At 40.7% G+C, this 13570-nt stretch overlaps 1 protein-coding gene across 2 annotated transcripts in view; it reads right to left on the reverse strand.

The window, feature by feature from the left end:
• LOC102444672 (uncharacterized) overlaps positions 1-13570 on the reverse strand; it is a 214248-nt gene that overhangs the window by 181061 nt on the left and 19617 nt on the right. For both annotated transcript variants that reach the window (XM_006120245.5, XM_075936411.1), the window contains exon 2: positions 1750-1871. In XM_006120245.5, the coding sequence (XP_006120307.1) occupies positions 1750-1871 (122 nt within the window). The remainder of the gene's footprint in view (positions 1-1749; positions 1872-13570) is intronic.

The raw sequence follows: 13570 nt of genomic DNA on the forward strand, positions 1-13570 counted from the left end.
CTGAATTTGCTTGGCTAAAAACAGTCATTTAATCAGTCGGTTTAATAAAAGACCAATTTTTTACAATGGTCTCAACCTGTCCTCCAGTTCCGCAGCTGCCCATAATAGTAGCATTTCAGCAATCTTATTGCCTAATTTATAGCCAATAGAGCCTAATCCCAAAAGATGCTGAGCATCAGCAGCTCCCACTGAAGTGATGCTCAGTCCCTCTCAAGATCAGCCCATCATCAGGAAGGCAAATGTATTAGCATTTGCCCCAACAACTAATTGCACTTGTAATTTTCAGCCTGCAATTAACTGTAGTTGCAAAGATGGAGCCAATTACATCAGCAGCAATTTTAAGTATCAGGCACATGATGTTAGAAGAAACAACAGGCCATTCTGTGTCCACCTCCCTGCACCAAAGTCCAATCCATTTTAATTTTTAAATATTTCTTTTACAATTCAGTTCTCTCTTCATTGCATTCCTTCAACTGCTACAGGCAACAGAACATCTCTCTTCCTCACTCTGGCACCACAAATCAGAGATCAGATCGGAGATCTGATCCAAAGCCCAATGAATTCAAAAGACTACCATTGACTTCAAAGGGCTTTGGGTCAGACCCAAAGTCAACGTACTAACATTCTAGCACACAATACCACTCTGTAACACTGGCTGAAATCCATGTAATTTATATGTTGTTCTAGAGCTGTGCAACATTCACAAAACTCCCCAAATCTGAAAACTGCTGGCTCTTTTGTTTCATTTCAAATGAGAAACAGAGTGCAGGTTTGCAAAACATTTTGCCAAGGATCGCTAATTTATCGTGCTGAGTTAGACTAATTTACGGGCTTTGTATTGAAGTATTCAAAATGTGTGGCTCTGACCACAAAAACCAGGTATAGCTCAGTAACTTTGGGTTTCCTTTCAAGATCTTAAGTTTATAGGTTTCCTTTACATTTTTTCTCCTTTTAACTTACACTTTATCACTTTATGCCCCTCTTTAAAGCCCTGATTATAATACTTTTAGAATGCTAGCTTTTGGGGACAGAAGTCTTGCCTAGTACATTATTGTTAATATAGAAAAAATATATTAATAAAACGAATGATAAAACAATTATAATAAAAGGGAAAAGTCAATGTGTTTTCCGGTGTGGCTACTAGTCTTGTTCACAATTCTGGCAAGTCCTGAAGCAGATATATGAAACCTAAATTTTACCTATAAGTTTGCAACTGTTTGAACCCTGCTAAAAACTGAACCTAAGCCCTTTATGTGTTTCGGGCTTGTGAACACATTAACCATTTCTGACATAAAATATTCACCATATCTGCTTCAAATTAAACAAGAGCTGTGGAAGCCCCTTTAAGTCAGCATCTTGCTTTTACTATGTAGTCCACAATGCACAAAAATCATAATGGCTTCAAACTGTAAGATCACTTGGGATCTGATCTTACAAGGTGCTATGAAGGAATGAACACCCTGAACTCAGAGTGAAACTAATGGGAATGGAGGTACATAGCACCTTATAGGATTTTCTTAGTATCTTGTGGGACTTATTCCTTGGTCAGTAAGTGCTCTGACACCTGGAAGTTTTTAAAACACCACCACCTTTTCTCACCTGCCATTTGAGCTTGTAACCATATGTTTGTAAAATGTTTATAGAACACAAATAAAACCAATGAAAGTTCATCATAACAGTACACCAACATATGTGCAGAGTGAAAGACCATCTAAGCTGGAAGAAAATATTCTACATTAGTCCCCTCACCTTGTGTATCCAGGTTAACACACACTTCTGGTGAGCAATCAAGTTTTTGCAGTCACAGAAGTGCAGCAGAGCGTCACGACCCATCTCGTCTCCTTCTCGACAGATAAAGCATTCTTTTGACTCTAATTAAAAAGATTAATAAAGTAAGAGAACACATCAGGTTTGCATCAATCACAGCCCATGTGGTTCTTATTATTGCAATTAAAAGTTATCTCCTCAAAATTGTTGGATGAAAGTGCCATGGTCTACAATTGAAAACACATTTGAAGGGAGTTTTCCAACTTATTCTATTTTAAACAGTCAAATTTAAGCAACATTGTTGAGATAATATGTTCAAAAGGTCCTTAAAGGCAAAGGAAAAATACATTTTTGTTCCATGAAACCCCCTTATAAAGAATGTGCATTGTGCATCTTAGTGCTTTTTGTTTTAAAAAAGAATGAACATTTGGAGCCTTATTTTCAAAGGTGCATCAACACAGTCTTTGATGATATCGAAGGGGTAATTCAGACTTCAGTCCTGCAAGATGATGAGGCCTTAAACCTGCACTCACATCACTGGGAGTTGGCACACACAACATTTTTTAGGAGCCCTCTGCTCTTTCCATGATTGAGTCTTTTCTGTGCTTTACATTTTTGCACCCAACCAGTCAAAATTTTAGCTGGTGCAAATTAGCTCTGTTAATGTCAGCAGACTGGTCTATTACATCCACAAAGAATTTGATCCTCTTTTTTTAACGCAAATTTTTGCACCCACAAAAACTAGGATTCATGTATGCCAACTGCACTTGCAAGCTTAAATTAATTATTTTTGCACATGCAAAATCTTGGTGCAAATCCAAATGTACACAAAATTTCACCCGCAGTTTTAATTTAATGGAAATCTGGCTCTTTATGACTTTCTTCCAAGTATGTTACAGGTTTGAATTTTGTTGCAATGCATAATTTTAATGACAGGATGATTAAAGTATGTTAGTGTACTCTGATGACTGTGTCAAGCTTTCTATTCTTAAGCCAGTTTTTTTGTTTTTTAAACTGCAGCTCTTGTATTTGGCAATAGGTGGAATTCATGGAATTCAACTAAAGAACATCCTAAGTGCAAAATCAGGCACTACTTTCTAAACTAGGTTTTCTTGATGCTATTTAAATAAAGATTTTGAGCACTGGGAAATGGATCTCTTTCCGAGAAACAAAAGGGAACAAAACAATTCTTAATATGTAATGTATAACAAAGAAACGCCCCAGTGAATATCACAGAGGAAATACTTGGATTTTTATGAAATGGATGCTAAAAGTACCCTGCCATCTTTATTTGCACTGAAGGCTGCTTATAATTTTGCCTTTTCTGGTTTCCGAAAAACTGCTGTCCCTCACATCCCCTGATGCTGCTCCTGAGGCAGCAGGACAAAGGCATTGTGGATTTACATGACAAAATAAGGATAATCGATTTCTATCTACTCAAACACCTTTTTAAAAAATGCATTATGGTTTGTACTGCAATGTTGGCATCTAAGGGCCACATTTTTTTCTCTGACATAAGTACTCAGCTCTCACCACTTTCAAGGAGCCACATGTACCCCTGTGAGGGCAATTTGGAATTTAAAGAACAATCATTTGTGAAAAAAGAAACAGGAGAGAAGTACAGAATATGCACCTATACTTGCATGGCATAGGGGAAATCCTGACCCTATTTGCAAGTGGAACTTTCCTTGCAATGGCCACAATGAATATATGTGCTTTGCTTGAAAGCTTGTCTCTTTCAGTAAGTCATTACAATAAATGATATCACCCAACACCCCTTTCTTCACAATGAATATATATTTATCAAAGAAAATACAGTGAAAAGCAGAGTCATGATACCTGATGTCTGATAAAAAGTCTTTATATGCCTAATACAGAGGATCAGTTGTTCAAGAATAAACATGACCCATTTAATAGTGCAAGGTGTCCAGCATCTGCAGTACTGTGCTAAATACTGGTCATGCAAAATTAAAGCTGCCTGGCATTAAACATTACTTTTGTCTTGCACTAAGAATTTTCTTTTTGACCAGTAGATATAGATTACATTCTCACTGGAGCCATTTCCTTTCCCTTTCTACAAGGTCTGCCACCTTTTGGAAATGCATCACCTCTTTGAGCTTCCAGAATATTTTTGAGCTATATATCCACATCTAAGGATGAAAATATAACTTAATATTGATTCCTGAATGTAAATTTAAACAAGTGTAGGAATGGGCAACTCAATTCAGAGAAAAATTCCTTAGTCATCCAAGACTTGGCCATTGATCCTGAGGAAGAAAGGGGGAGTAAGAATTCCTTTCATAATCTGTGCAGACCACCTGAATCCTTTTCTATCCTTGGTCTGAGGAATTATACTTAGGGAAAAAACATGGAATAGGGTTTCAAGAATGTATAGATGATTTTAAATTAGAGCTAATAGGGTTTCAAGAATGTATAGTTGATTTTAAATTAGAGCTAATTAGAGAAAATCAAAGTTAATATAATTTACCCCCTTTTACTCAAATGGTAACACTTTCTAGATTCGTACCTGTTTATCAACATACTCAGATACCCCCAACTTGAATAAGGCATAGAAGAGTCTAAGTGAGTGCATGGAAATCCAAATTACACATCATCATGAATTTAGCATAAGTATGTAAAGAAATTTTAACCAATTAGGTGAGGATTATGATCTAAAATGCAATGACCAAAAACATGTATAAAAAAATTAAGATAAACTATTCTGGTTTAAAAGCTTCAGAGGGGTAGCTGAGTTAGTCTGTTACAGGAAAAACTTAAAAAAAACAATAAATAGTGTAGTAGCACCTTAAAGACTAAGGCTACATCTACACTGGCCCCTTCTTCGGAAGGGCATGCTAATTTTGAAAGTGGGAATAGGGAAATCCGCGGGGGATTTAAATATCCCCCGTGGGATTTAAATAAACATGTCCGCCGCTTTTTTTCCGGCTTGGGGAAAAGCCGGAAAAAAGCGTCTAGACTGGCCCAATCTTCCTTTGAAGTAGGAATAAGAGATCCTCTGGAATAGGGCTTTATTCCGGAGCATCGGGCCAGTCTAGACGCTTTTTTCCAGCTTTTCCCCAAGCAGGAAAAAAAGCGGCGGACATGTTTATTTAAATCCCGCGGGGGATATTTAAATCCCCCACGGATTTCCCTATTCCCACTTTCAAAATTAGCATGCCCCTTCCGAAGAAGGGGCCAGTGTAGACGTAGCCTAACAGAACATGTAAATGGTATCATGAGCTTTCGTGGGCACTACCCACTACTTTAAAAGCTCTGATACCATCTACATGTTTTGTAAATCTTTAAAGTGCTACTACACAATTTGTTGTTTTTTAAGTTTATTCTAGTGTAATTAGCATATCATGTACCAGCTGCACACAAGGATAGGATATCACCAGTTTTTATAGGTGCGTAGAGTTCAACATAAAGGGAAATTGCTATATAAAGAACATAAGAATGGCCATTCTGGGTCAGACCAAATCCCATCTTCTGACAATATCTAGCCCAGTATCCCGTCTTATGACAGATGCTAATGCCAAGTGCTCCTGAGGAAGTGAACACAACAGGTAATCATCAAGTGACCCATTCCCTGTCAACCCCTTCCTGCTTATAGCAAACATAGATTAGGACTATCATCAAAGTCTCCCTACCCTCCATTTCCTGAACATCTCTCCAAAGATTAAACTATGCCTTTTCCTATTGCTGTTTTTAGCCATAGTAATTAAATAAACCATGGGCAGGGATCCCAAAACAAACATGGATGTTTCCATTCATTCTTCATGCAATCTTGCAAGATTTCTAAAGCGTGAGATTTTGCACTGACTGGATCTGCAATGACCCATCAGAAACTAGCAAGAAACTGTTCAGACTGGATGATGCATGCTACTTAACTTTTATTCACTAGAACTGAGGCACACTACAATCTGAAGTTTCACTGGTTTCCTCCGCTTAGGCACTTGGTCACTACGATAAATAAATTTCCCAGTGTCAGAACTTCTAGAAGGTAGTATGGAAGGTATGGATTTACTGTGGTGACATGCAGTATATGGCAACTGTCACTCACTCCATACTAAAAAGTCCCTCATCTTTTAGGCTACATCTACACTGCAAGGTTTTTGCACAAAAAGCTGCAGAACATCCACACCTCAAATGCACTTTTGCGCAAGTAAATCAGCAGTAAAACGGCAGAACAGAGGGCATTTGCTGGTGTAGGTAAATCTCCTTCTACGAGGCATAACTCCCTTTTACGCTACAGCTATTGTGCAAAAAGATAAGTGTGGACGCTCCAGAGGGGTTTCTTACAGAAGAAACCCCTATGGGAAAAAGCACAGGTGCTCTGATGGCCATTCTGTGAATGGCCATCAGAGTTTTCTTGCGCAAGAGCATCCATGCAGTGTGGACGCTCTCTTGCACAAAAGCACATCATTTTGAATGTGTGGACATTCTCTTGCACAAGAAGTTTTTGTGGAAAAACTCTTGCACAAAAGGCTTCTTGCGCAAGAAGCCGGCAGTGTAGATGTAGCCTTATTGACTGCCCACTCTTTCCTTCTTTCTAAGAGCCAGTCTGAAAATCTCCCCCTTCATGGATTTAAAAACAACAAAAAATTGCATACAAATCACTAGCTACATATGATAAGTGAACAGAGTGCCATTATGTATTTTGAAACTGTAGTGGAGTATACATGCAGTATGTTTCGTGACAGCGTCTCGCAGTTTGGACCATCCACATATTTTATTTGTCGAATGGAGACATATGTCAAATAAAAGATTCATTTGGGTTGGGGGCAGATTCCATTACCAAGGATTATTTTAAAAAAATGGCTAGAAACCACTTTGTCACAGCTCTGTCTTGCCATTGTTTGTGCAGCTGGAAAAATGGATGTCTCTATATTCTTCCTATGCTTACCAAAGACATTGCCAGAGTATAACAGAAAAGCACACACATACTTACAGCCACATCTCACTAAGTATGAGTCCCCACCCTCCACACCAAGAAGGTAATTGGAAGGAAATTATTGTAACACACTTTCCAATGACTTGCCTGTCTGAAAAATGACCTCAACTGTTTATGCCAAATCACTGGCACAGCCAATAGTGCAACGGAGTTCAGTCTAGACACTGGAGCTGCTAACACAATATGTTCTTGCCTAAGAAAAATTTCATTAGTTAGGAATGAGAGTGTTTCAAGACATTTAGGAAAATTATTCATGTGTGTATATTATTTATTAAGCACCTGGATTACACATGTCATACAAAACAAATAAAGACAGCTCTCACTAATAATGTATTCCATGTGTTAAACACACAAACAGAAGAGTATTTATTAAGCATGGATATTGAACTGTACAAGACAATACCTGCTACTAACATTCATTGTATGTTTTTAACTGTATTTGTTTTGTTCTGTATACGTACACAATCTAAGAAACAGGCCAAAAAATCAGACAAACATATGCTGGAAGGTGCAGAGGACAGCCATAGCTCTGTACATTAGTTATTATTAGTATTAATAGTTATGGAGTGGAAATGGTATAAAGTTGATGGGAGTGAGTTAGTGCTTTTGAACCACACAGATGAAGTGGGTTTCCCATAAATATCATAAAAACCACATTGCAGCAGCACGGAAAGTGTACCGCTTCCAAAGTGCTGTGTAAGGTTTTACAGCCGCAGTCCTCCTACTGGGCTGGATCCTTAGCTCCTGAAAATCAGCCATGTTCTATTTACTTCAGTGGTGGAACATTGGTTTATACCAGGTGTGAGCATGGCCCAATGACTGTAATGGGACTCATGAGGCAAACACCTTCACAGAACAATTTGATGACACATAAAGAGAACTGACAAGCCAAGGAATTCAGAATTAAGGCTTCTACACCATCCATATTTCACCCCATGGTGCATAAGTGCATTGCTGTAGCGGTCCTGATATTAATCAAGCTGAACGCTGAAATAAAGTCCCAAGTCCTTACTCGGGAAAACCTCCCATTGACACCAAGAAGACCCCTACTGATTTCAAAGAATTTGTCTGAGTGGGGAATGTAGAACTGGGCCTAGTAATCAGCCTGATATAATAATTTATGGAGTTCAGCCAATTTAAATTGGACCCTCGATAATAATTCTCAACCTACAATGGCTCCAGTTTGGGTAACGGGCTGTGTTTGAAATTAGAAGAAGTTGTAAATTGCAAAGTTTTTATCTGGATGCAAATTACCCTAAATATGATGGTGTTCATGGTAAATAGGAGACTAAGGATTTTGAAGTGATATAGGTTCCCTTTTAAGTGTATAAATCTATAGGGCAAGATTCTCAGCTAACCTGCATCGATGTAACTCTTTTGACATCGGTGGACTACATAGATTTATACCAGTTGAGGATCCGGCCAATTATGATCTACAGTCAACACTGAATAATTTAAGTTAGGTGACATATTCGCAGCCACCTGAAAGGTAGCGGAAAGGTGGTCACTGAACTGGAACCAACAGGAGAAAATGACTAGTATGTGTAAGAAGAGAAATATTTTGGTCTTTAATAATCCTTTTTCATTATGCTTTGTAATGGAAAATTACCTTGCGATGGGGTGGACTAGGCCCAAAGGTTCCCTGCTGGAGACCTCTGGATTCTACCACAGCCACCCCAGAAAAGGAGAGGTGGAAAGGTCCTCCACGAGGCCTAGAGTGGTTGTGAGGAAGTAATTAGAGGGAGTGCAGAACGGCCAATTGGGGTCTAGGTGGTTCAAATAAAAGGAGTTGCAGAACAGAGCAGCAGTTAGTTGCAGCATAGAACTGGAAAGAAAGGGCTGCGTGCCTGGCTGGCAGAGCAGCAGGGAGCCCTGCTCAATGTGGTGAGTTATAGGGGAGTAAGAGGCTCCTAGTTGGTGGCTAGGACTGAGCCAAAGACAAGTTTGTTAGCAGTGATCAGGGGAGCAATGAAGGAGCTCCTGGCTGGCTACTGAGACTGTGTAAGGATTGATTAGGAGGGTAGGTGGAAGCCTAGGGATATAGCCACATACTAGGACCAGGATTACCTAGAGCAGTGATGGACACCCTGCAGCCAGCATACTCCCTGTCTGTCCTCACACTTCCTACTCCCCTGCCTCACTCCCAGCACTTTTTAGATGCCATGAATATGCTGATTCATGCTCCATCCCCGCACTTCCTACTGCTCCCCCTCCCTTCCAGAGCTTGAACCCTGTGAATCAGCAGTTAGCAGATGTTAAAGCTCTGGGAGGGAGGCAGAAAAGCAGATATGGAGCATGAATCAGCATATTCATGGTGCTCCGAAAGTGCTGGGAGGGAGGGGGAGGAGTAGAAAGCATGGGGCTCCAGTGGACCTGGCAGCCTTGGGACATAGGACGGATAAGGGGGGCCCTGAAGGTAGGGAGGTTGGGGGGCTCCTCCAGTGGCACATGTGAGAGGCATGGGAGAAAGGGACAGAAAGAGAATGCATGGGCCACAGATGGAACCCCACTGGGCTGGGCTGCAGGTTGCCCACCATTGCAGCCCACTGCTGTGGAAGAGGGCTATTCATGTGCCCACTCACTCGTCTTGGTTTCCCATTGCTCACTTAGGGTATGTCTACACTACCCTCCTAATTCAAACTAGGAGGGTAATGTAGTCATACCGCACTTGCAAATGAAGCCCGGGATTTGAATTTCCCGGGCTTCATTTGCATGAAGCCGGCCGGCGCCATTTTTAAATGCCGGCAGTTCGAACCCCGTGCCGCGCGGCTACACGCGGCACGGAGTAGCTAGTTCGGATTAGGCTTCCTAATGGAATGAGGAGTACAGCTAGTTCGGATTAGGAAGCCTAATCCGAACTAGCTACTCCATGCCGCGTGTAGCCGCGCGGCACGGGGTTCGAACTCCTGGCATTTAAAAATGGCGCCGGCCGGCTTCATGCAAATGAAGCCCGAGAAATTCAAATCCCGGGCTTCATTTGCAAGTGCGGTATGCCTACATTACCCTCCTAGTTCAAATTAGGAAGGTAATGTAGACATACCCCCAGAGACTGTTCCCTGGATGGACTAGAGCGACACCACCAGAGATGTACTAAGATGGGCCCCAAAAGGGGTCTGCCCTGGTTCATGTGCAGCAAGTACAGAGGGCTGAGTCACTGAAACATACACCTGCAAACCAATGAAAGGGATCACCAGATCTGAAAGGATGCAGACACATCCAACCAGAGAGGGTGCTCATGAGAAGTGGGTGCCAATCCCATTACATATCTTTAATACTATTTTTCTTTGCTCTTTGTATTTAAATTACTTTCCTGCTCGGTGAAGTTCAGACTCAGATGCGAATTGTACCATTATCTTCACTTTGTAGCATCTCTATTTCAATAGTCCAAACTCTGCTACCATGTATCCCACTAGTCCCATACTGTGCATCTTCAGTACCCGCCCTCCCAAGCTCTACTGACACTGAGCCCAAATGAGTTTTATGCGTGTAAATTCTATTAATTGCAGACTCTAACACCTGCACATGCTGGTGACAGTGCTTAAAAACAGTCCGTGTGTCCTTGTTCACGCACAAACAGACCTATAAAGATCTATAAAGGGCCCTTTGTCCATCAAAGTCTGGGGAGAAGAAGTCCCCAGGGACTGGAGGAAGTACAGTTTTCTAGTAGGTTTGATTTCTAGACAACTTTAACCTCCGAACAAACCTACAAAGGTTGGGCCATCCTGGCATCCAGATCCATCAGGATTCCTTTGGCCTTAGTTAAAACAAGAGCAGTCTGAACAGTAGAATATACAAAAAGAGAAACCCCATCTCACAAGTATAGACTATGCACGGTATCTGAAAGACAATGTCAGTTACAGGTTGAACCACTCTACTCTGGCACCCTCGAGACCTGACCAGAGAATGAATAAACCAGAGAATTTGGCAGATCACAGGAGATCAATAATGTGTAGGAGCATTACCAGCACTTCCACTGCTTACTGGGGTCTGAGACGACATTTAGAGTTAAGTAACAGCACAGAAAACTGAGAGCCAGACTGATGGCTGTAAACAAATTTTATGGAACCGTGGGAAACTTGGCCACACCCATGGTAAGTAGACATCTGGCTAACTAAAATCATGCCAGACCATGGATGTTGCCAGACTAGAGAGTGATGGGCTAGAGAGGTTCAACCTGTATATCAGATCATAGATGCATGAAAGAAAATGTAGCACTTATCCATGGATCCACCTAAGCTGACCCTGCAAGGGACATTCATGAACCTCAAAGTACCAACCCTGAGTGATAAAAATATATTAAAACACTATAAACCATATTTTAATCTTGATCCACCCCCAAAAAAACGTAAAATAAAAAAAGCAGATTCTTCTCTTTTACAAAGCCAGAATCATTTTCAAAGGGCTGAGGACTTCTTATATACCAAGTTTCAGCCTGAGGTTGAACTGAAACATTTAATGAAGAGGATTTAAAATGAAAGCACTTATGTATCCTTCATTACAAAAGCATGACTGGGTATCCTGGATATTTTATATTAATAATACTGTATTTATTTATTAGTATACTCTCTCTTTCATGTATATATAAATAAGAACTGAATTTAGATCAGAACCTGTATGCATTATATTTATTATACACACACACACACACACACACACATATATCTATATCTATATCCAGGGCTCGCCGAACTGCGGCGAGCCCTGCTCGCCAGCCGCACTGACTGGAGATCTGCGCAGGCGCAGATCGCCCGAACCCGGCTCTTCCAGGTTGCAATCTACTCGCCACGAGCAAGTAGATTGCATTATTTGTCGAGCCCTGTCTATATCTATATCTATACACACACATACTACATTGATTCCTATCACATATTGCATGAATCAATCCCTTAATAGTTTGTGAATTATGCAGCTTGCCAATAAGGAAATGGGCCACACCAGCCTTGAAAGCACTTTAACTTGGTTGTTTTTAGTCACGAAGGACATGCTGTCCTGTAATTATTCTGTCATTTCTTAAAAGGTGAAATCCTTAACAGGTTCGTGCTTTGTGTGTTGCTATGTGTATGTGAGAGTTTCTGTCTGAACATGTCTTACAGAACTGGAATCATTATTCCAAGTTACTTTTACAAGGAACTACATAGAACTGGATAGCTTAAAATGTGTTAAATATCCTTAGAGTTTGCGTGGATTATTTTGGGGGCTGGAAGCAGGGAGCAGTATAGGGCAGAGTCAAGGAAATCATTAATGCATTCCAATTACAGGCCTGATTCACAAAATACACCACTGCATAAAAGTGTCACTTTCTGTTTTGATTCTGTCAGTAACGTAATGTAATGTGTTTTCTTGTACCATTTAACAGGGACAGTATCCGCAAAATGTGCAACTTTAAACAATTATGCAAATTTTAAAGTAATGCATGAAGAGAAGAACTAAAAGGAGATTCTGGCATTAATCAGTGATTCCAGGCTCTGCTTACAACAGTTGAGTAAAATATGGACTAACCTTAGTGCTTGTGGCTGAGAAGCAAAGCTTTTCTTCTGTCTCAAATTAACTGGAGTTTTAGCTTATTCAAGAAAAATGTAAATGCTATGGGAATACAACGTTCCTTTTTCTGTACAAAAATCTGCCATCCATTTTAAAGGACTAGCACTGTGAAACATCACAGGATATTTCTTATATAAGTCAGAATGAATATTTAGTGAGTTTTAACATCAGCTCCTAGAATGATATACAAAGCAGATGAATTACGGAGGTATAAGAAGAGAGACTTTTTTACAAGTCCTGCCATGCCCAAATATTGCCAGTATATCAGATAAGTGTATGACGCTAATACAGTAGTACATTGGATATGTTGGTATGATGAACTGGCTTGGATTAAAGTAGAATCAGCACAATTTGGATCAAAACTAAAAGAGGATAGAGCTTGAACTTTTGATATTTTAAAAAGTGTAGTAAAATTATTTTTTAAATAAAGATGGGTCAAAAAGAAAATGGGGGACCAGAGCACTTCAAATTTTAGGGAAGACCAGACATTGATCCCAACTTTGTAGCTCAGGTCCATTTCTACTGGTTAAAAATACCACATAACTTTTTTTTTCTGCAAAGCAGCGAAATAAAGACAAGCAGAGCCATTGTCATCATGAATTGACCAAAAAGTCCACCCACCTCAGTCGGGGGAAGGAATATGATAGGGCTGGCAGTAAAGAGATGGGGGCAGTGGATATTCAGCCTTACAAACGCTGCAGGTCTAGCCAAACTGCCTGCTTAGGGAGGACAGGAATTTTTTCTGACCTATGACCAATTGGCAGAGGCCTGGGAATTTGTACTTTCTTTGCAGCATGTATGAGCCACAGTTGTTTTAGCTCAGCACAGGATGGTAAGACTCTGAGTGAAGTGAGTCAAGCCACCCAGAGTTACAGATGACATTGTGTAAGCACTATAAACCACACATTTGGACTCCAAAGAAATGTGCTTAATACCCAAGGGCAGAGGTGGGCAATAATTTTTGATGGGGGGAGGGGCACACCCAAGATTTTGGAAAGTGGTTGAGGATCTGAGCGACATGCGGGGCAAGCAAAGGAGCCTACCTGGGGCTCCGCATTGCCTCCATGGGCCGGATCCGGTAGCTTGGCAGGCCGGATGCGACCCACTGGCCGTATTTTGCCCAGGCCTGCCCAACGGTATATCTACAGTACAGGGAAGACTGAAGATGCCTCTGTCGGTCTTCCAGAGTTCGAATTAGTGGGTTTAGTGAAGACACACTAATTTGAACTCAGAGGGGCACTCCGGTCAATGCCAGTAGTCCTGCTTCCATGAGGAGTAAGGGAAGTTGAAGGGAGCATGTGCTCCCTT

This window comes from Pelodiscus sinensis, chromosome 9, assembly GCF_052426305.1.
Source record: "Pelodiscus sinensis isolate ZL-2025 chromosome 9, ASM5242630v1, whole genome shotgun sequence".
In the NCBI taxonomy this organism is placed as follows: Eukaryota; Metazoa; Chordata; order Testudines; family Trionychidae; genus Pelodiscus; species Pelodiscus sinensis.